We start from the raw sequence: 24076 nt of genomic DNA, 5'->3' as shown, positions 1-24076 counted from the left end.
TGAGGGGCCCTGAAAGCATCATAATTATATGGAATTACATTCTGCACTACTTAGTGATTCATCATACCCTAGTGATCGTTGCAGCGGTTCATCTGCACTTTCAGGTCTGAACTGCTGAGATTTTGATAGGCAGCCATGCACAGACCCAACAACAGCATCATCGTGCCATATATAAATGCCCCATCCTGACAGCCAGAGTGCCTGGCCGAGTGTGATGCTGTCTTTTTGACTGACATAATGACAGTGTGAACTATATCTTTAAGATGCTTGACATACACTTAGTGATTTTCAGGAGAAAGTGGGGAGTGTGGTCAAACTGAAGGGTTCCAAAGGACAGTCAGGTGACAAATCAATTAGAGCAGCCTGACAAAAATGTTAGCCTTGGCCTTTAGTGGAAATTCTCTCTCCTTGCAACACCACCTTAACTACAGTCTGTGGCAATAGGTGATGGTATTATGGCCCAAGACTTCATAATCCTTTACCATTTCCATGTAGGATATGTACTTGCTGTTTGTCTTTCCTCCATCCTGCTTCTTTCCAAGCCTCTCTCCTTCCTCTCCCCCATGAAGAAAATCTTTAGTTCTGTAACTTTCCCTTCTTCTCATTAGTCTGTGAAAAGTCAATCTCTTCTCCAGCTGCCATATAAGAAAGACTGTGTGCTGAGTACTGTCCTTCACATACATCATACACAATATTTTAGCTGACGTGCAACAATCCATGTAGAAAAGCTAATCCTCCTGACTGCAGTCAAATCAGTCTAGGACCCAGTCCATCACAGGACATGGAGAGGTCACCACTTTTGTTCAAACTCCAGCACACTCCTAGAAATAGTGACCAGAAGGAAAGGCCCTTTCCATTCAGTGCCCAGTAACTTTCAGCTACAGATCCAGGATAAGGATCATCTTCTTTTATGTTCAGTAAGCAGACCTGTTCCCTTCAGATAACACAATGAAGAAAGCATTTTTTATGGAAGACAAAAATTGAAACCAAAACAGACTTGCTGCTGCTGTGGGGACCTCCTATTATACCTGGTATTCAGGGTCTTCATCCCAATGTTGGTGCTTTCAGCACATCAGGTTGGGTTGAAAGATGCCATAACTCACAATGAGTGTTACAGGTTTCTGCTCTTGCTCATTTCTGGAAAGTGCGGTCAAAAATTTCAGCTCCCCAGTTTTGTGAGCCTACTGCTAACCAAGAGGATTGAGCCTGGAACTGGCAGGAGATGGAGTAAGGATGAATCAATCCAATGAATCAAGGAGCCTACGGGGCTGCTTCAAAAACTGGCTCTTGCTGTCTTGTGCTATGTGCTAGTTCTGTTAGAACTGTCTCACCAGAGGTGCTCGAGTAGACCAACCCTTTCAGGTATTTAAAATTACAGAATATTGTGATATAACCTCTTTGGCACAGATTAAGCTGTCCCAGGGCACATGGGCAGCAATCAAACAGAACTGCATTTTAGGCAGTTTGGACAGAAGTCCATGTGAATTTTGTGGACAGTGATGCAGATTCATCTGGAGCAACAAGCGCTTTCCAGAGAAAGTTCTGAAGGCATAGAGCCCCTTACAGGAGTGCAGAAGTTTAGGTCAGTCCCTGTACAGCCCCAGGTACTCTGGTGCTCATTACCTTCAGCAACATCACTTATTCTAAAGGTGATCAATATAGACAATATGCTCTAAAAATGTTTTATCACAAACAGTTGGTACCGACGGTCTTAGCTGGAGGTTTCTGACTGCCTGGCAGGCACTGCATCACCTTTTGTTTTACAGTGGAACTAATTGCTCACCTTAGTTCAGCACAGCCAGCAGCAGCTACAAACTACAAAGCTCAGGCAGTGCCCTCTGTGAGCAGAGAAACATCCACTAATGGGGACTTCTCCTGTACAAAAAGAGGCACATGTGAATACATACACAAACACATCTCAGCTTGCATATAATTAATTTGTTAGAGCAGATGCCTGCAGACCTTTAAGAAGCACATACATTTTCTTTATAATAGATGGTGTTTAGTGCCATGAGGCGCAACAGCTAGCCCTATGCCAGCATAAACTGCTGGTATAATTGCCTGGTGATTTTAATGAAGATTTAAGTAAGCAAAACCTTCCATGTCTTAAACTAACACCAGGCAATGCAAAACGTCTGTAATTCTCATTATCTTCTCCTAGGTCATACTCCATCCCTTACTAATTGGCTCTATGGGCATCCCATTTTGAGTTACAATATTTACAACCTTTTCTTGATAATCGAATGTGCAGACAGGTCAGACTCCAAATGCAAGGTTTTTTTATTCCCATTTCTTTTGCATAATAAGTTCTGAACTGAAACCACACTTATCTGCTAATGCTTTTCCATGTCAGTGGCTGTTACTGTTACAACACAGGTGTGACTTGGCCACTGACATTTCAGTGTGACTCTTCTACTGTGCGGTATTCCTTGTCACTAATTCAAGCGTTTCTTTTGTACAGACATACAGTAGGTCTTTTTCAGGGCTCTTGGGTGGGTTAGTTCTCCTTGACATAATTCCTTTTGCGACTTATGCTCACCTGGAGCCTTGTCATGACATAGGACTGCACAACCTCTGATAATCCACTTTCCCAATTAATAATGCTCCCTCTGCTAATTTTTTGTGGTTATTTAATGACCACCACAAGGATTAACACTTTCCAATGGCTACATTCATTATTTTGAGATTTTGTTGGCAGAAATCACATGTTAGTCTTCCATTTTTAAGCTGCCTTTTTTTTTTTTTTTAAATTTTATTTTAGGTTTATGTTAATGCTCATGACCAAGAAAGCTTCAAGAATATGTGTAGCATTATGCATTGTTCATTTGAATAATACAGATTTTGTTTCCTTCATCTGTGTCAAGCTTTATTGTTAATTATCCGATTATAGATATACGTGCTTTCTTAAAATTAGCATCCACACAGGCCGCATGATACCTACTTGTGACAAAATTTTTGTCCTAGAGTATATAACCTATAGACACAAAAGAAAATACCATGAATGAGCAGCACAGAGTGTTGTGTGCAAAAATCCTGAGTGATTTGTACTCAGTATGGCAAAGAGAGGTTTTCAGGTGGATCAAAAAATGAAACCAAAGAAGACCCAAAACAACCTTCAACAAAAGCAAATTAAGCTTTGACTTGAAGATGCTGCATAAAAATTGAAACATCTTGAGGGTGAAAATAACCCATAAAGAAAAGACCACCTTTAATAGACAAACACAGCAGATAGACACGTTTCAAAACCTCAGCGCTGAAAAAAAACATTTGGCATTGATGGGTTACAGAAGTAGCTAGACAAGATGCACTAATGCAACTGGTCAGTGTTTTCTGCAGAGCAACTGACCTCACCTGCAGGCAGAAACCCTGAGCACCAAGGCCTTGGTAAGCATTTTCTTAACTCCTGCCCTGCCCATGTTCACCTTCTGGCTCTTTCTCTGGATGCTGGAACACAGAGTAAACAAGGCGACGGTGTTCCCACCTCGCCTATCACTGGCACCGGAGGGCACTGGGCACTTGTAACAGCAATGATGAAATAGTGCTATTCTGTTGAAGTATAATTCCCTTTAAAAATGCACATAAAAAAACCCCAAAACGTTCATATCAGTGCCCAGCATTTTAGGGCAAATCGTTAAAGAAAACACCCCAAACAACAAATCGCCAAAAATAAAAGAAACACAGGACCAGTCTTTCAAAAAGAATCATTAATGTTGCAAAAGACCATTAACAATGAGCCCAACCATTAATGAGCATTACCAAGTCTACCACTAAACCATGCCCCTAAAAGCACCATATTACAGCTTTTCTGAATGCTTGTACGGACAATGATCCCACCACTTCCCTGGGCAGCCTTTCCAATGCTTCACTCTTTCTGTGAAGTTTTTCCTAAAAAAACTTTCTTTTAGGAAAAACTTCCTAAATTTCCTAATGTTATAAAAAGTAGCAGAACTAGTTATGATTGTTTCAATTCGGCAATAGCCAGGAGTCATAGGACTGCACATTCCAGAACCTCCTGGTTCTGCGGCACAACTTGAAGCCATTTCTTGGCCATTTGCATTCATCCTACCATTTGTCACTTGGTAGAAGAGGCCGACCCCCCACCTGGCTACGAGCTCCTTTCAGGAAGGTGTCAAGAGCGAGAAGGTGTTCCTGAGCCTCCTCCTCTCCAGGCCAAACATTCCCAGCTCCCACAGCTGCTCCTCAGGTGACGTGTGCTCCAGACCCTTCTAAAAATCCCTCCTCGCCCACAGCACGCTTTTGAGGGCACGAAGGAGAGCCTTTTCCAGAACAACGCTACTGTCAATAATGCTATCCATAGCCGAAACGCGTTTAAACAAACCCTTCCCAACACTGCACGGCGGCAGGCCCGGGCCGCAGGAGCGGGGCCGGCGCTCCCCGGCCGCGCTGCCCTCACTGCTTCCCTTCCCAGCCATGGCGGCAGCAGCTTCCAAGCAGCCGCCGGTCGCGGGCTTTGTTCGTCTCTGCCTGCGCCGCCTCCGCCCCTTCCTTCCCTCCGCTCCCTCCCTCTACCCCTTCCCTCCCTCCCTCCCCCTGGCCGGCCCGAGCGCCCGGAGAGGCCCGCGGGGTGGGGGAACGAGCGGGCCCCGCGTCCCTCCTCCCCCTGCGAGCGAGTGCCGGGGGTCTCCGCAGCGCCCGCGGCCCCGAGAGCTGCGGGGAGCGGCGGGGGAGGCGCCATGGCCGAGCGGGCGCGGGCGGCGCTCTCCGAGTCGGGCTGGTAAGTGGGGCCGAGCTCGGCCGCGCCGCCGCCTCCTCCTGGGGTGACTCCGGGCGGCGCGGCGGGGCGGGCAGCGCCCCGTGTCCGGGCCGTGCGGTGCGGGGGATGTCCCGCTCCAGCCCCGCTGGGAGCCCCTCGGCGGCGGGCGGGGGCTGCGCCGCCCCGCTGCGCTCGGGCCTGGCGCTGGCTCGCCCTGGAGAGCAGCTCCCGGCCCGTCCCGCCGGCCCTGCCGGGAGGACCGGCACCCCTACCCCGAGCCCACCCCCGAGGTCCCTCGGGATCGGCGGCGGCCTCCCCTCCTGCCCGGGACCGGCCTCGCCCGGAGGCCTGCCGCCTGCCCGTACTGCTGGGGCTGTAAACTGCACCGTGCGCCCCTTCAGTGAGGGAGGCAAGATGAAAAAGTGGAGTTAAGGTGGGGTAAATGAACCACACATGAGGCTTGAAGTCGGGTGCTTATGTTTTGTTAAGAGTCCCAGTCGTTGGGCACACAATATCTATTTTGGAACAACATGTTTCAGCGAGTTGTGCTTTTCAAATGCCTACTGTAAACACTTATTTGCTAGCCTACAGCTGAGGTTGCATTGTAGGAAATTTTTGTTTTGGTTTGGGTCTTTTTCGTTTGTTTATTTGATTGTTGTGTTGAAGTGATTCACTTATTAGTCAATGCTGACTTTTCTCCATAACTACTTGGAAAGTCTTTCTACAAACCTAAAGTTTAGTGCTACCTGCTAAAGCACAAAGCAGCATGCACTAAGTTATTTCCAATAGCATGTTGGGGATATTTCTGGTTTACTCTTTACATTAGTGGTTGTCCTGGATTGTGGTTTCATGTACGTCTAAGATGGAAAAAGTTAAAGTGGGTATCCTGTGATTTAGAATAGAACAGGACAATTTACTTGGAAGGGAACTATGATGATCATCTAGTCAAGTCACTTGATGAATTCAGGGGTGACCAAATCTTGGTATGTTATTAAGGACACAGGCCAAATGCCTCTTAAACATTTGACTGCCACCCTAGGAAACTTCTTCCTGTGTTTGACTATGCCCTCAGTAAAGAAATACTTCCTTATATCCAGTTTGAACCCTCTCTGGCACAGTTTTGAACCATCCCTGTTCATCTGGTCACTGGATCCAGGCAGAATCTCTATTTGCTTCCCCCACTCAGGAGGCTGTAGAAAGCAGAAGTTTGCCCCTCAGCCTCCTATTCTCCTATTGAGACAAGCCAAAGTCTTCAGCTGCTCCTCACAGGACATGCCATCAGCTTTGTTGCCCTCCTCCACACTTAAGGACCTTCACATAGCTTTCTAGTTTTTTGCACAGTAGTCCAGGTAAGGCCACGCCAGGGCTGAATACAGTGGGATAATCACCTCCTTTAACCCCCTGGTGATGCTGTGTTTGTTGGGCCAGCTTTTGCTACTTTGTGGTAATAGTAACCAAACAGAGTAATTAGGTGTCCTTTGCTATGCTTGTTGGATAAGTGTATCAAGAGCCAAAAACATTGTTCTAAGTGGTTCTGGAATGTGCAGTCCTATGACTCCTGGCTATTGCCGAATTGAAACAATCATAACTAGTTCTGCTACTTTTTATAACATTAGTTTATTTAACGGGAATTTTGGACTGTGACTTGAAACTTGCCCCTCTCCTCTTCTGTATATAGACTTCTCCAAAAATGTTAAAGTTTTCCATAAAAGTAGTTTTATTTTCTTAGTTTGATTTTCTTGCTTTCTATTGCCTATTCAACATTTTTTTCCCAGTTTTCACCTCTTGAGTTGTTTTACTGCCTTTTCAGCTGAACGCATGCCATTGGTTAATGGCTTTCAAATTTTTGGCAGTACAAATATGAGGTGCCTCTGAAACAATCTGTCCCTCTGCAGTGTTTGCTGCCCTCCTTAGGGGCAGAGACTTTTGAATGGCTGTCAACAGTTGCTACTCTTGCAATCCTGTAGGGTGGGAGCCAGAGGCTGAAAGTTGAAGGGGCAAGTAATGGGCTCATTATCAGGTCTACTGGAATTGTGCCTTGACCAGGTTGCATTGGGAAGGGTAGTATAAAAGGGGAGGAATTAATACATATACTTTTGAGGTATGTGAGGTGGAGTGGAAAAATAAATAAGGATTTGGAAATCTTGCTTAGCTGTGTTCATGCACTTAAAAAAAGAGTAGTAACCTGAGCATCCATGCTTCTAACTGATTTGCTGTTGCTCTTACTTATGATTTTTCTCATATTATTAGATCTTAGAGTTATTTACACATCTGTGAGTGAGCCTTCAGTGATGTTTAATGTAGTATTATGTGTTGGACTACACTGGTGATTAAGTAATGTTTTGTACCAAATTGGTGGTTACTGTTGCTGTCACCTGCTGTCAGAATGATAAGTTTTCTAGTACGAAAGCAAAACTGAGTTTATATGTTAAAATCTATCCCCACTTAAACTGCAAAAGCACTGCATGGCATGTCAAGTAAAAAATAAAGCTTATTCTTCCTTAGCTTAAAATCTGCTAGCTTGTAAAAGTCTGCCTGTACTGTGGATTTTACAGTAAGTTTCTTAAACAATGCAAAGTTACAGAGTTTAGGTAGACACTTGTTTATGTTTCTGCATCTAGTGTTTACCTTTTATAATTCTGAATGAAAAATAAAGTTATTTTTCAAGTAGAACAGTAATATAGTGTCATTAATACTGAACAGTAGTTATAGATCTATTCCCCTCCCCCAAGCAAGTATTATTGTCAGAGTAATCTGTTATAAAACTGTCTCTGAATTTGTAATGTTTGCCTTCAGTATATCAATTACATTTTTGTCAGCTTCTGAAAGGTAAAGGAGCCCTACCTAGTAAACATAACAGTGGTAGGTAAAGCTGGGAGACTTTTTTTTTATTTTTATGATGATGGTGGTGTTTTATGAAAATGAGTAAAAGGCCCCTGTAGTTTGTGTGAGGAATTGTAGTTTTTTTCTCAAGACAGAGCCCTGAAGCTCTCATTGGAAGTCTGAATTTTTCAGTGCTCGTTCTTTTTGTTATGCACTGCACTGTTCCTTGGAATGAGATATTGGTTCCAGCTAGGGGAGAGATAAGGTGTTTGTATTATGTGTCAGTGAAAAAGATATTCTCCTCTTGGAACAGAAGTTCTGTATTAACTTTTTATTTAATTATCAAACTTGAGGAAGGCCAAGTGGCAGAATTACCTTTTTGTATTGTTATAGTTACATTAATGAATTTCAGAATGAGTTCCGGTGTTCTTATTAAAATATGGGCTTTAAAGGAGCATCAATTAGTGAATCCAGTTTTATTACTAGAAGTGACATGCAGAGCTGCTGAATACATCCCCTTATGTAAGTAATAAGTCGTAAAGCACTTCTTACTGGCTTGCAACGGAATTTTTGGTGGTGTATTTTTTGGTTTGTTTGTTTGTTTTTTAAATTTCCTGGGTGGCATTTCACAAGAGGATATGACAAGCCAAGACCTCTACAGTGCTTGTAGATCTTTGCAGGACTTGGGAATTTATTACACAGAAATGCCAACATATTGTCAAAAATGAAAAATATGCCACAGCCTACAGCAGGTTTAGCCTGTGGTTCACAGATCTCGGGTCTGGTGATTGATCTCTGTGGGAAAGAAAGAGGTGCAAACTGGATAAGTAAAGATTTTTTTAGTACAGCTAAATGTACTTGCGAGTTCTTTGTGAACTAGTGGAGATTTTTTTTATTGCACTATGTGATGCCGTAGAAATTAGTGACTTTATGGCAAAAAAATACTGTCTTGTAAAACATAATGTATTTTGAAGATTATGTAAACAAAGCTGTGACTATGAAAAGTTACTCCCAGAGATAAAGAGGAAATGGAATTGTACTAGTTTTTTGGAAACAAAAGAATACTGCTTAATAGTCCCTGAGAAAACCTTTATATTAATGTCATTGTGCCTGTATATTCTTTGTAAGTGAAAAATATCAAGTTGATGTACAACAGACTTTTAAACTGAATTTTTGGTATTTCAGAAAGTGAGTGATGTGCTGCATACTGGGTAACTCTGGGTTTAAGATTGGTTTGTTCACATGTATCCTCTTGTAGGACTAATCTGATATGATCCAAGCTCTAAAGCAAAAGTAGGTATATGCCTGGAAACACAAGGAAGTTCTCAAAGGGATGAATCTTAACACCACTTTCTAAGAGCACAGCAGGCATTTGGCAAAGTAGTCAGTTCCAGAATTCTGCAAGATGATCTGCTTTTCCCTCGTGTTTTTTTGCTATTCCAGTAAAATGTTTTCGGAAATCACAGCTGAAATTGGTTCCTGCATATTGAGCAAGCTCAGGCAGGAGACAAGATTTTCCTTAGATACAAGCATAATACACATCTCATGTTTCACAGGAGAGATGCATCTGTTTTGAGATTCTTGAGGCTTCTTTTGTGATGTCAAAATCTTGTGAAGTTTGATTAGTACCATAAAAATCTCAAAATGCCAGTATAAAACAAAATGCCACATCATTGCATTTATTTGTTCAGGTGTATCCCTTACTGGCTGATCTGATCAGATTGCATTCCTGCTGGGTCACCAGTAATTGGTAGCTAGAACCTGAATTCTTCATGTCATTTTCACTCTGGAGGAGTGCAAAAGGTCCAGCATTTTGGATTCCGTTAAGGGAAGCAACAGCAAGAAACTAATTCAGATGCTATTTTTTTCTTTCTTCTTTTTGAAGAAGATGAGAGATGTTTGAAAAATAATTGTTACTAGCTGGAATTGTTACAACTACAAGAAACAAATTTACAGCTATCATTAAAAGTTACGAAAAAGGATGGGTAAAATAAGGAGGTGGAGGGAGGCAGGGGACTAACATTTGGAGCACTGCAGTTCGCAGAAGAGAAAACTGAAGGGGGTGAACTTGGTGGGGTTTATATAATCTGCAGGCAGGACATAAAATGAAAGTAGATCTCTTACTCACCAATCCTACACAGTTATTGCTCACTGAATGCTGCAACACTAGAATTGGAAAGCACTTATTGAAGTCAGTAGCAGACTGGTTTAAAAGTGGGTAAAATTTTTGACTAAGGACCTCAACCAAAGCTTATTTGCTGAAGACAAGTGGTTATCCTGTGGGTTAGTATTGTTGGTTAAAAGATGAGAAACTAGGTAGAGAAATGATTGCTTCCTGTTGGAACAACATCAGCAGTAGGTTTCTGCTAGGATTAAGGGGTTCATGATATTAAAAATATTCTTAAGGAGTGACAGTATTGTGGCACTGTAGCAGTTTGATCTTTGGGGATTGGTAAAATCTGAACTAATTGCGTACTTGTGTCAAACTCTTCCAAAGCCATTGTCCTGTTCTCTCACATGCAAGTGTAGTTCGGTTCTGGTGAATGCTGAATGATGCTCATAAAGGGGAATATAATGTAAACCTGTCTACCTAGTGATAAGCTCTAAATTTGCTCCTGTTACATATATACATCCATGAGAACGGCAGTGGCCAGACATCTGTTGGGAATTGTTCACAAAGAATGAAATCATTATTAGGTCATTATGTTCATTGGTGGTGTGTTGAAATCATTAACAGTGTGCATTAATGTAATCATCCCAGCACAGCAAGGGTTTAATAGATACTGAAAAAGTAGATGAGAGGTGTGGAAGATAGTCTGTGCTGGAAGATACTCTATGCTGAGAAACAGAACAATAGAGGGACAGATGATAGAGATCTATAAAATCCATAGATCATAAAGAAATGATTATTAGAAAGCAAGAGTAGCTGTTTTTCTTGGGACAAGACTTAGGCCACATGTTGAATTAAACTTGCTACCTGATGAAAATTAGAGTAGCTTGGTAGGTAATGTGTAATTAAATTGTGGAACTTATTTGCCATATGATATTGTGGAGCAGAAAAAGTGTGAGTGAGTAAAAATCGTAATTAGGCAAAGCCAGGTAGGGATAGTTGCACTGAATACTGAACTCTACAGTGAAGTTGGACTACCAGCTCTAAAATGGCTGATAGCCAGGAATTACTGTGTACACTTTATGTCCAGATATTTGCTGTGGTTTTCATTCTTGACCTGGATCATCTGCCTCTGGCCACCCTTGACAAAAATGGAACCGTGTTAGACAGCCCTAGACTGCATAAGTTAAAACACCATTTAGGTTCTTATTTTTATGTTGTTAGGTAAGTGTCCTCACACCGTAGTTCTGAAGAAAGGATTTTCTCCTCTTGATTGGAAATGAGGGGAGAGGGAGTGAGGATTTGGAGAGAAATGAACTGTTGAAAACAGAGTGAAAAGGCAAAGCAAGTGTGACAGTCCCCTATGTACTCCATCTCAGCCGTGATTTCCATTGCCTTGCTGCAGCTCATCCTTCTGGTTTTCATCAGTTGCTGGGAGAGACTCTCCCTAGATCTTTTTATGTGAGATCTCAAATCGATTTATGCAATGTCTTGGGGAACACAGACTTCACTTGCTGGTTTCTCTGCTAGGAAGCTAAAGCACTAATAGAAGGTGTCCTTGATTTGTAGAATTGTTGCAACTTGGAATGAAGTTGTTGCAACTGTAAAAAAAAAAAGGAGGAAAGAAAAAAGCTTACTCTGCTTGCACTATATCTAAAGTTAAAGACCTTTAAATTGCTGCAGATCTGTTTAACGCCCACCTTTTCAGTGTCCTGACTTTTCTTGATATAGTGTGTCTCACATTGATTCCTTCCAATCAATGCGTTCCCTGGAAATGTGTAGGTTTGCCATAGCTAGTCTCCTTTTCGGAGTTCTTGGAATTTTAATGTATTGAGTCTTGTTTCAGAAGTTACTCACTTAGCATTGTAATTCTTAGGCTTAGCTTTCCTTATGGGATGCAAGTACTTTGTTAGGATAAGTGTTATTTAATAGGTTTGACTCAGTGACTTTCTAGTTTCCTTCCTTCTATCTCTTTTTGTGTTGGTGCTCTTCGAAGAATTCTTATTAGACACTGCGCATTATCTCCTGTCCGCTGAGTTTCATAGCATTTTCTGTAAATTTTTCTGTTGTTAAACTGGTTTATATTATCACATGAGCAAGGTGATGGGGTGACGCTTGTTACACAATTGAGATTTACCTGGCTTCATTTACCTCTTCCATCAGATAAATTTTGTTTCTCAGTGTAGTGTTAATGGATTTTGGTAGGGATTTGAAGGAAAGATAGAATTAGCAGCATGCTTGATAGTTATTTGCCTTTTCCAGCAAACCCAAATGAACTTCCCAATGGAAGGGTTAATTAATAAAAGCAGCAGTATGTTTAAGAAGTCTGAAGGTCAGTATTTTTTAATTTGAGCAAAAGTAGGTTCTTTTAAACTTACATTTCCTGGTAATTGAAATTATTAGTCAGAAAGCCTGTGTCATCTAGAATGTGGAAATTTGAGGCATTTGGAGTAGATGTTGCATATAGATGAACTGGGTCTCAGGATAAAGACCTTTGCAAAGTCTTTGTGTTCTGAAATAATGTTATAAAACTCTTGAGATTTTTTTTAATCTCTTCCAGTGAGTACTTGAACAGCAAGCTGGTGGGAGGTAGCTGGTCATCTTGTAGTAAGGTACTGTTATCATAATACTGATAACAGAGTGGTACTCATTAGGGTTTTCTATGTGTATATTTTGTGTGTTACTGCTGGTTAAAATACAGCTTTATGTAAATAATACATGTAGGAATACATAGGAGTAAGAAGCTGTCCTGAAGTTTTAGTTAGAGAGAATTACACTTGGAAGCGTTGGATATTAAATATCCTATACATCAATTATTTTTTTCTGTGATTGTCATACCAATAAGATTAAAATAAATTTAAGACTGATTTTCCAAGCTATGCATCTTGTTCATACTTTCAGGAATAGTATATTTTCTACTTCTTTAGAGCAAAAGGAGCATATTTAATTCCAGTAAGAGTCATTCTAATAGAGCTGACAGGAAGAAGGAAAGGCTCTCTAGGGGATGAATAGTATATGCATGTTTCTAATCACTTTTTATGTACTTAACGTAATACATAGTCATGAAGTGTCAGACTTTAGGAGGGCTGGACACCTCTAGGAGTGATGTACAACCTTTGAGTTTCTTTGCACATTTAAGGAAAAGAAAGTGGTTTAAATAACCACTAGTAAGTAATTGAAGCACGACAGGTGTTCTTGTATTGGCATCATTTTGAACCCTTGACTTTGGGAAATGTTGCCTAGGTTTTGGAAATGAGAGTGATGGCATTAACTGACAGCAAGTGAAGACTTGCTGGGGAACAGACTGCTGAACTTGCTTCTTTGTGAGGGAGTGCTGTTTGGGGGCACTGGTCAGGCCTAGATTTTTCTTCTTGTTTATCTCCCAGTGCTCCAGGAACAGCTAGAGCTTCTAGTGCTGTGTCATATCCAAAAAAAAGCTGTTGAAGAAAGCCAGAGGAGAAAAAGCCATGTGTGTTAAGACAGCTTCAAGATACTCTCTGTGGCGTGGCAGCTGTGTCTTTGGCATGGCCCCAGCCTTAGTATATTTGTGTTCGACTTAGCACTTTAGGGTGGCTGCCAGCCTTTTCTTGGGAAAATGTGAGTGAGAAAGTGTTCACAGCTTGTATCTGAGAAGAAAAGGAAAAAAGAATTTTAAGAATTTTGTTACATGAGCAAAGTAAACCCTCCACAGTGTTGTGACTTTTGTATGTCAAATTACTGTGGCCTGTTGGCCTGTTATGAATCATGGAGTAGCAAATCTTCTCAAGGAGCAGAAAGCTTGGAAGAGCTCTCGTCCAGCTGTTTATAACTGCAGGGGCTGTTTCTAGCATCTGCTGTTTTACAGCAGTGCTGCTTGCTGGAAGCTTATCTTATCAAAGTTTGAAGTTAGTGAGGTTATCTTGGGCACATCTCTGTGTGTTACCTGGAAAAGTTTGACATTTTTGCATCGCAGCTATTACTGTTAGATAACAGTATGCCTGTGTTATCACTAAATCTGTTCTATTAAGTAGTTGTTAGAGACTCATGTTCTCTTGTTTTTTTCAGTCTGCTGAAGTTTCACTGTGTTCTATTCTTCTACGGTTGTAAAATACAATGTGTGATCTTATTGTTTAAATACTTAGAGATGTAAATTGAGATACAGCATTAAATCACAGGCTAGAAGTGTGCATTATCCAGTGCTGTTATGAAAGGAATTATTAATGTTATTCTCCTATTTAATGAGTATATGAAACCACTTAGCTCTGATATTGATGGCAGTGTAGTGAATAGGTAAAATACATCTTTTAACAGGTGGATCATCTTGTTTCATGGTATTTCTTGTTAGAATGATAGAGATGGAAATTACCATTTATTATTATATATATATATATATATATATATCAACCAACTTTTTTTGGTTGATATAGCTGTAATTTCTATTAGGTTCATTGTACAGTGGGAGTGCGGGAGACTTTAAAAGGCATCAGGGCAGTTAAGTTTACTCAGTTTCCAAGTACATACTTTTTTTGACTTTTGTAACTGTGATACTGTGTCCAAGACAGTTTTAAATACAAAGCAGAGGTGAACTTTAAACTACTTTTTATAATTGTAATGCTAATGAATGTTACATTTTTCGTCTTAGCACACTTTCTGTTATATGGTTGAAAGTACTAGCGATTGTGAAGTTTTCGATTTAACTGTTACTTGGAGAAGAGCACGAGGGGGGAAAACATCAGTGAAGGAGCTGAAGAGAAGGTGGATGATTTTCAAGGGTCTGGTTCTGACTGTGCAGAGTAGTGATTTCTGAATGAGGCACACTTTGTGTTGAAGTAATGAGCTGCTAAGGAATGTGGAGAGGATTCTTAGGTAAAAATATGATCCATCAAGCTGCTTTTCATTAAAAACAGAATGTATAATGAGCACAGTCATGATTCTTGGGTTTAAAACTTATTTAAAGTTGTGTTTTTAAATTCAGATATAAGGTATGATACACAGTCGTGTGTAATACACAGGTAGGTTTTGATAGAGATTAGAGAATTGCAGTTCAGCTAGTGTAAGAAACAGCCTGGAATTCTGCCTTTTGGCAAATACTTTCCGAATACCTCTGCAACTTTTCAGTTGAATGCTATCTACAGTTTTTGATACGAAATAACATCAGATTTGTTTGTAACTATGAAAATCAGAGAAAGTAAAGGAAGTGGATGCATCATTGCTTATACTTAATATTTTAAGATAAACATATTTGGGTTTGATTAATAGTAAAATCATTGTTGAATAGTAGCATGAAATTGTTCCAATCAATTTTTTTGTCATTAAATAGTAGTAACAGTTTGTGGTAATCTCTTTTTTAATGGCCAGAGAAATCTCTCACTCTGAGTTTGGTCTGAAAAATTTCTGGTGTACGTTTCAGAATTTAATTTTGAAGAATTGTCTAAAATAGAGAGAATAGCTATGGAATAAGCAAATGAAGAAACAAGAACTTGAAGGTGTTTTTATGTTTGAGGATATGAAATGCTTGAAGCTAAGTTTTGTAAATCCACTGAGTTTTCAGCCTTGATCAAATAACTATTGCAGAAATTTGCAGTTGATGCTCATTTATGATTTTGGAAATAGGGAAAACGATTCTCTACTTGTGGTTTTGAGATGGAAAAGATTTCCTTGGAGAATGCTGCTGACAGTTTCCAAGTGTCATTTTCTCTGGGTTTGGGAATGAGGAAGAGAAGAAAGAGAATGTCTTTCTGAACACTACATTAGTCTCTGTTCTGTTTTCTTAATTTATATTTTAGTTCCTAACTAAAGCATGTCACCATATGATCATAACATGATGAAATGGAAAAAGCTTAATTTAGTCTAGAAGAGTAATTGCTGTTATGCTTTAGCTGTGTCATATTTTCCTCATGCTGTTGTACTAGAGATGAGCTTAGTGCTTTGTAACTGCATGGTTCTACTCTTAAGTGTCTTGCAGTATTTTTTCTCTGTTCAGAATAATTACTGTGTATTGATGTTGTTTGATTCTTATAATAATATTTTTTATCTTTTAATTAGAGTAATAATGTTCTGTCCCTTCCCTTCCCTCCCCCTCAACTTACTGACAGAACATAAAATAATTTTCTGTCAGATTAAGTGCTTCTGTGACTGACTTGGGAAGGAAAGGAAGTGAGTGCTTAAATTAGAGGATCATTCAAAAAAAGCAGGAGAATAAAGAACATATGTTCTTCTCTGGTTACACATCACCTGGCTGGGAGGTTAGATAAATCTCAAATGCTAGAGCCCTTAAATTAAATCCTTTCTCTTCTTGAGCCTGCAGTGCCAAAACACTAAGTTGTAAGTATTAGTTAAACCGAAGAATATGAAAATTAATCTTAATAGTGAGCTACTTCAACACCTGATTTTCACCTGTTACTTCAAATAATATTTAGGTAAACAGTATGAAAAGGAATATAAATTGGTGTCTTACTATGGCAGACTTTTTTACACTTTAGCAGTAGTAGGGAAGGGCAATAAATATTTTCTCTTGTGCAAACTGGTCTTTAAAGTTTTACTAATTTTGAAAAAATGTTTTCTCTATTACAATTCTGTGGGCATAACTATAAACATTCAAATGAAAGAATACAGTTCATTTTTAATGAGAGAATACTCTTAGGAAAAATATGTTCCTGATAGCATGTTTAGACTGCACTTCTGGATGCTTAACTTGGTTTTGCAGTAGTTTGGATGATCACCTTTACATTTTTTACCGACCCGTACCTGGATTTAGGATGAGAATGCTATTGATAGCATGCTGATGTTTTAGTTGCTGCCAAGCAGTGTTTATATTGTTAAGGACTTTTCAGCTTCTCACTCCATCCTACCTGCAAGGAAGCTGGTGGTCACAAGGAGCTGGGACAGGACACAGCCAGGACACCTGACCCCAGTTGTCCCAAGGGATATTCCATACCATATAGCATGATGGTCAATGTATGTACTAGGGGAAAGCTGATCAGGGTCTGCTGCTTGGGAACTGGCTGGGCCTTGGCCTATAAGTGGTGAGCAACTGCAATGTGCTTCACTTATATATATATTAAATTAGGAATATAGTTTTTATTATTTTACTTCCTTTTGTGTCCTATTAATCTATCTTTATTTCAACCCATAAATTTTACTTTTTTTTTTTTTCCCCAGCTCTTTTCCCCATTCCACTGTGGATGAAGGAATGAGCGAGTGGCTGTGTTGTGTTTAGCTACCTGCTGGTTAAATCGTGACAGTCCTTTTTTGGCACCCAGCATGGGACATAAGGGTTTGAAATAGTGGAAGATCTGACTGGAGCTTGTTGAAACAAATTTATTGTAATTGTAGAGTTGTAGGATGGCTTGGGTTGGAAGGGACCTTAATGATTACCTGCTTCCATCCAACCCCCTTACCACCGGCAGGGGCACATTCCACTAGACTCTAGATTGGATCGCTCAAAACCACATCCAGCCTGGCCTTGAACACTTGCAAGGATGAAGCATCCACAGCTTCTCTGTGCAATCTCTTCCAGTGCCTCATCACAGTGAAATAGTCTTTCTGATATTTCATCTTCATCTGCCCTTGGTTTAGAGTATTGATTTGTGTGTGTAGAGCTGTGTTGTGTATTTACAACACTTGCTTTAAATGTCTAAGTGTATATATGTATAAGTGTCTATATGTTGTATAAGTAAGAATACTGTGCCGTTGATCATCTCTGGCAGCTGGGTTGAGGTTTTCACTGTGTTGAATTTTGTAGTGCTGGCTCCCGGTAACATCGTGGCTGTGAGACTGCTGTGGTGCTTGTGCTCACACTGCCGTCATCTCCGAGCTTCGGGAGCCATCTACGGGAACCAGGAAAAATTGCACTGTGCCCCTTTCCTCCTCAGACAGTGTTGGCTGCAGGGGAGACACTCCTCCATCTTCCCCCTCTCCTCCAAGCTAATTGCAGTAGCTCTGGAGGAACTTTTAGTATCCTCGTCATGTTCGAACCAGCATGTTCCTATTGCTGTGTCTCCTTAATGTGCTTCAGGTCAAAACAACTATTTAAGAATATGACATAGACATTTGCCCCTGGTTTTGGGTAGCTATGGGTGGTAGTAGGGTGTGTGGGATGGTACAGCCAAGTGCCTAGTACTGTGGTCGCTTCTAAATTTTGCAATTTCACCCCAAACAAAACAAAAAAACAAGGGCAGGGAGTGAGTGTTTGTACTTTTGAGTCATATTTTGTAAATATGCTGTAAATCTAGTTTTAAGGGTCTGTAGAAATGGTTATATTAGCACAAAGTAGAATAAAAGTAAACAAGACACTTTTGCAGGGTTGAAAATACTGCTCTGTATCCAGAAAAAAAATTCTGTACTGAGTTAAAATTACACAGTAGTAGTAATAGGGATGTGTCTGTTTTAAGCATTGATGACTACAGCTGTAAAAGAAATTGCTTTCTGCCTGGTGTTTCAGTTTTAATGTGCTTCATTGTTTCAGTAGTGATCCTCATCTTTCATCCTTTTCTTCTAAGGAGATTGTAACTTTTTTTTTTTTGTTTGTGACAATTTTGATATGTAGGAGGGAAGGATGTACCTTGAGTGTCTTGAAAGGCTAAGGTTTTTTTAGTTAGATCACTTGAACTGATTCTCTTAAGAGCAGTACCCACTATGGCAGCTATTCTTGGCATCTTTGTGTTGGTCATAAAATTCTGTTTTAAATGTTTCGAATAAAACTGAAGGATTTTCCTTAGCATCTTGCTTTTTGAGTCAGCAAACACTGGGTATGTTAAGCTTTTATTATTTCTGAAATTAATGTGAAGTGTCTTGAAGGAGAAGTAGTCCAGGTCTTTGACACTGGTATGGAAGATATGCTTTAATAACAAAATAGCAATTAATAATATTTCCAAGTTTCATTTTGTAGTTTTATGGTTCAGTGCTGCTTTTATGTGGTAATGAAGTAAGATTTTACAGCTTGAATTGAGAAATATTAATAGCCCCCTTCATGAGTACAGTTGATAAGCTAAATAAGGTGATTAAAAATGATCAAATTTATACTTGATCTACTAAAAATTGAGACTTTTGTTATTTATATGTAAGAATATTATGTTACATATTGCAGTCTCAATAAGCCAGTTCTTAAATATTCTTGCTGGGAAAAATGTAGAAAAGGTTCCTCTGAGAAAGTATTTTTGGAAATTAATTATTATAAAGATGCCCGGTTTTGCTTTTTTTGCTCAATATATAATTAAAAAAAAAAAAAAGTTTACTCGGCCAGATTCTGCAGAGGCAATCCTAGTCCCAGCCCTTGCTCAGACAGGGCTAACTAAAGCTAGGTCAACTTGCTCAAGGTCTTGTCTAGTTGAGCTTTGAATATCTCTAAGGTGGCCTGCTCTAGTGCTTAGCCATTCTTTGGGAAAATTTTTCTCTCTATGTCCATTTGAGATTTCCCAGGTTTCAGCCCATATTTCTTGCACTTTCTCATTTCACTTCACAGCACTCAGAATTGGCTTTGTCTCCTTAAGCCATGTTTAGATGGTGGGAAGGGCAACAACTTCCTTCTCTGGTCTGCTCTTCTTTGTGATGAACAGCGATGCTCTCAGTGTCTACTCCTATGAACATAGGCTGCAGCCCCCAAAACACCTCAGTGGCCTGTCCTCAGTTTGGGGATGTTCTCTAATAATGGGTACCCCTGAAACTGGACACAATACGTAAGACATGGCTTTGTGCTATGGGGAGAGAAATAATGACGTTTTTTGATTTGCTGACTAGAGTCTTGCTGTTGCAGCCCAGCAACACATTAGTTTGTGTTCAAATTGTTCTACACCATGAACCCGCAGAGCTGCTTTCTGTTCAGCTACTTCCTAGTCTCAGCAGTTGGAAGGAGGAGTATGGCTTGGCTCTTATTGTTGAGCTCTGTGATATTCCTTTGAAACAACTTGCATTGTTCAATTTTTACTAGTATGTCATCCTCTACACTCTCCTCCCACCAAAAAAAAATCATTTATGTTACCTGTTTTTGATGAAAAGTTGTGCATCTATTTTAATGTGGTCATGTTAATAAAATTTTGACATGCTTATGCTAGCACAAGCTATGCTAATGTGTAGGAAAAAATGTAATGTACTTCTTCATTATAGAATGTATATTACAACGAAATTAAGTATAATAACCATTACTAGAATGAAGATTTTTGGTCTGGCTGCTTTGTAAACTTCTGGTTTCTCTAATTTCTGAACTGGAGTGTGTGGAGACCAGCACAAAAGAGCTCTTCATTTTAAGTGAAAGTAATATTTTGAGTTGACTTTGCTACAGGTCCAGGAAGCTTAAATCATTCTGTTCATGCACATCTTTCCTGTTTAGTCTATAGAGGGGATGATCTTCAGCTGTCCTTACTGTGTCAAAATTTCTGTCCCAGAACTGTCTCTAATTAAGTGCAATAACTTACATTTGCAGAGAAGCCTGAGAGTGTGACCAATGTACATAGAGTATCACAGTGTTTCTCCAGCTTTTAACTGTTGGGTTTTTTTCAGTGATTTCCTCAGCTAGATGTTTTATTTCTGGTGAACTTTTGAAAAACTTCTTTTGCATGGATCTGTGCAGTGCTTTCTTGAACCCATGTTAAATTTTAGCAGCCACTGAATAGTGAATAACACCTTCATATGCTGTATGAAGCACCCTTTTCCTAAGTTCGCTCAATTTCCCACCTGCTAACTTAGGGATGGTGAGTAGCCAATCCCTTTTTATCTCCTTAATGTCACTTTCAACCATATGGATATGTTAAGTACCCTCTTTGGTCTTTTTCATGGTGAAGAAACCTGGTCTTCCTAGTTAATCTTCAAAAGAAAAGTGTTCTGTATTTTTGATCTGCTTTGTTACTGTTGAGTAGAGAAGGGCAAACAGGAGGGAGAGTTTAGGAAAAGCAGATGAGGAAAAGGAGAAAGAAGATGAAGGGAGATACATATTCCATTTCTGTCATTTTAGAGGAGAGTACCACATGACTGAGAAAATGTGATGTCATGCAGTTGCAGTATTATTCAACTTCCTAGCCCTCAAAAAAAGTTAATTACCAACTTAATACGCTAAATACTGTGCATGGTAAGTTACATGAAAATTTCAAAATTGCAAGTGTATGGCCTTTGCTTGGTGCCTTTTAGCCTGTCGTGTACTTGTGATTTTGGGTAGAAGAATTGGCTGTAACTCATTTGCATATACAAGAGGTACAACTTGGCTTACACAATTCCGTGAGAAGTGGTGACTGGATGTGGTATGTTCCTATGCAGAATGAAAAAGTTTAGTGTTACCATGCCATCTCTTTGTGAAGATGATATACCTGTTTTATTTCAGTTCCTACTTCTCAGCTGAGAGGTAGATATTACTTGAGGTATCTCTGCTGGTTCTTACTTGCCTGCCTGCTCACATTTTTCTACAGGATGCAGATGTATATTTCATTACGTACTTTTTAGCTTAATGTTGCTTCCTAAATGTTGTGGCACAGACTTGATTTCATTATTTCTTAAACACAGTATTAGAGCATAAACTTTTAAACTCTTGTATTAAAAAAAGTAAATAGTCCAGTTTTGAGTCATAGCATCATATAATTACTTGGCTCCATTGATGAAATGAAAAACAAGTTGCAAATAAGCTTTTCAGACCTATGGAAATCTGAAAGTGTGGTTGTCTTCAAGCTCCTAGTACTTAAACTAAGTATTGCAAACTTTCCCCTTTGACTTCCATGATGGGGCTGCTGCACTGCCCTTGGTACTCCCCAGTACCTGGGTACTATCATGCCTTCATTTCCTTCATGTGGCCTGTCCTACCCCAGGACACATTTGGCTTCCTCTCACGTCCGTCTGCATTTGGCAAGCACCACCCTGTGTTATGGCTGGTTTGGAACTAGGCGAGTGCTTCAATTGACCAGTTGATTGCTCCTGCTGGAGATGGATGACAGCCAAGTTCTGTTTCCTTTTTCCACAATGCAACTGCTAATTTGTATGTCTTGCTCCTACCAGGCAGCTGATTTCTGGGAAACTTAGGGGAAACTTAGGTGTCTTTGAGACCTCTGTTTCTTTGTAAAATTTGGCTAAATTTGGCTTGTGTGATTAGAATTCATCTGTTTGACAAGGCTGCTGGACAAACTACATAATCATTGTTTTTCTAAAATTAATTAAACTGCATTTAAAAGACTTTTGGATTTAGTCACTAAGACAAAAATGAATAAACTAGACTTCATGTGAAACAGTTTATCTATTTAATCTTCAAAGTTTGCTTTTTCCAAATACTGAATACAAAAGGAGGGGAGAGAAATTTGGCAAAAGTGCCTGTCTCTGCCTTATGCTCGTTAGTTTAGCAGCTGGAGTGTTTCAGTCTAGATAAAATGGATACCAGCTCAGGCCCTGGGGATTTGAGACATGTATTCTGCCTCCTTTGTGCTTTGTGAATCTGTAATACACACTGTTGTGAATAGTCATTCCTCTTTGATGCCATTCCCCAATTTGTATATAATCAAACTTTCTTCAGAGTTGCCTCAGGATCTCAGGCAAATTACCCCTTAGGCTTAGTGAGCCAGTCTGTGGGTTTGTTTGATTGTTTTTTTTTTTTTTTCCCTTTTTGTATATTTTAGCATTTAGAGCAAGTTCGACAGAAGGAAGTGACAAAGGGTCAGATACCTAGCCCTGAAATTGTGGGGAGATGCTATGTTTATACAGTGCTGTAAGATGAATTCTAATGTTTGTGCACAATGATATTTGATATTACAATTATCCACTGCAGTTATTCTTTGCTAGGACAATGTGCAGCAGTGGTAAAATGTGTTTTAATCCCTTCATGCTTTCAGAAGCAGAAGCTAAGCTCTTCATTCAAGACAGGTTGAAAGTGGCTGTTTCTTGAAATATTGAGGTAGATAAAATTTAAGCAGATGCAGGGAAGACTATCAGAACTTGTCCAAAATGAAACTGGCTGAGAGGGATGATGTTGTCTTATGATTTATTTTATAAAACATATATGGATATTGGCAGATAATTATTCTTAAGAACAGGAGAGGGTAATTTTTGAAGGGAACTGTCCTCATAGATACAGCTGAACTTACCTTGATTTATTCAAAATAAGGAAGATTATGATCCTGAGCATTATTTTTAAAATTTTACTTTTTCCTAATTCTGTTGATGAGGCACCATAACTTGTCCTAACTCCAAGTTAGCTGTGTTCTATTCTCTCTGGAAATCAGAATGCAGCAGTTTTGAATTTTACTTCTCTGTTTATTCTGATGCATTACTTTTGCCTTTTAACACCTCCTTCAGGTGTTAGAGATCAAGAGCAGGTGTGTACTAAGGTGTTTAGCTCTTAATACTTCAGATGGAAGTAGACTGGAATTTAACTATCTGTAAAACTTGTAAGGAAAACAGAACCTGAAGTAGTTGAGCAGGGGTGGGTGTGTATTAATGAAGGATGGCAGAATTGCTGGTAATTAGAACTTTCAGCAGTTAATCAGCAGTACAATGAACAGATTACAAGAACATGAGTGTCCTTTTAGAATGTTTTCATATTTGCTAGCATATTAGATCCAGTCAAATAATCCTAAAGCAAAAAGAGAAAAAGGAAAAGCATTTTAAAAAAGCAGCTAGTTATTTGACAAAATGGCTTTCATACTAGTTACTGTTCAATAAAGACATGTCTCATGTTGCTCCATTTTTTCTGCATATCCTTTCTGCTGAAAAGACATCAGAGTGTAGAAAAATGAATTGTCTTAGTTGAAGTAATGTTAAAAAACAGCAGTTTACTTATTTTGTTTTCTTCTACCTGTGTTTTTCACCCTTATTTCTCCTTTGACACTATTTTTTATCTGTGTCCTTTGCATTTCTGTGTACCAAAGTTTGTAGTTTTCAGTTGTATAAGGAATTTAAAGAGATGGTTTTGGTCAAGGGAAAGTTGGAGTGTGTAAATGCTGCTCGTGGTTGGAGGTGAACCTCTCAAGCCTTAGTGCCTGTAGAACACCACTCTATATCCCAAGGCTTGCTCACAAATTACCCCATTTTCCCTCACTGATAAAATAGGTGGAGCGATGAATACACTTGTAGTTAGTTATGTAAGTTTTGATGATATATTGCCATTTGCCTATAGAAGATGGAGCTGGAGATTACTTAATTCAGGCCCATTAAAATTTTCAGAATTAGGAGTAGAATGTATGAATTTAATTCATGTCAAGAATACTTGGATGTGTGCTATTGTGCAGTTTTGTGAGGTGAGACTCTTCACAGTAAATTTTGTGATTGCAGTTGTTAGCACAGAGATCTGGAATTGCGTCTACCCATTAACCAAACCTCAGAGGAGATAAAGGTATATGTGCAGATAGGCAAAATGTATAGCAAAGACTGGTGAGCAACCAGGTGGTGCCTGGTTGAGGAAGAAGTCTGTGAGTAAAGAGGGAGTTCACTGATCAAATTTGTATGGGCAAAGCAACTTTATGAGATCAGCACTGTGACTCATG

At 39.6% G+C, this 24076-nt stretch overlaps 1 protein-coding gene across 2 annotated transcripts in view; it reads left to right on the top strand.

Moving 5' to 3' along the window:
* The first annotated feature begins 4554 nt into the window (after positions 1 to 4554).
* The window catches only part of TDRD3 (tudor domain containing 3), a 91925-nt gene continuing 72403 nt past the window's right edge, over positions 4555 to 24076 (top strand). For both annotated transcript variants that reach the window (XM_012569789.5, XM_030271611.4), the window contains exon 1: positions 4555 to 4735. In XM_012569789.5, the coding sequence (XP_012425243.1) occupies positions 4695 to 4735 (41 nt within the window). In that variant the 5' untranslated portion in view covers positions 4555 to 4694. The remainder of the gene's footprint in view (positions 4736 to 24076) is intronic.

The sequence above is a fragment of the Taeniopygia guttata genome, chromosome 1 (assembly GCF_048771995.1).
Source record: "Taeniopygia guttata chromosome 1, bTaeGut7.mat, whole genome shotgun sequence".
Taxonomy (NCBI): domain Eukaryota; kingdom Metazoa; phylum Chordata; class Aves; order Passeriformes; family Estrildidae; genus Taeniopygia; species Taeniopygia guttata.
This window is presented reverse-complemented; position numbering and strand designations above follow the sequence as displayed.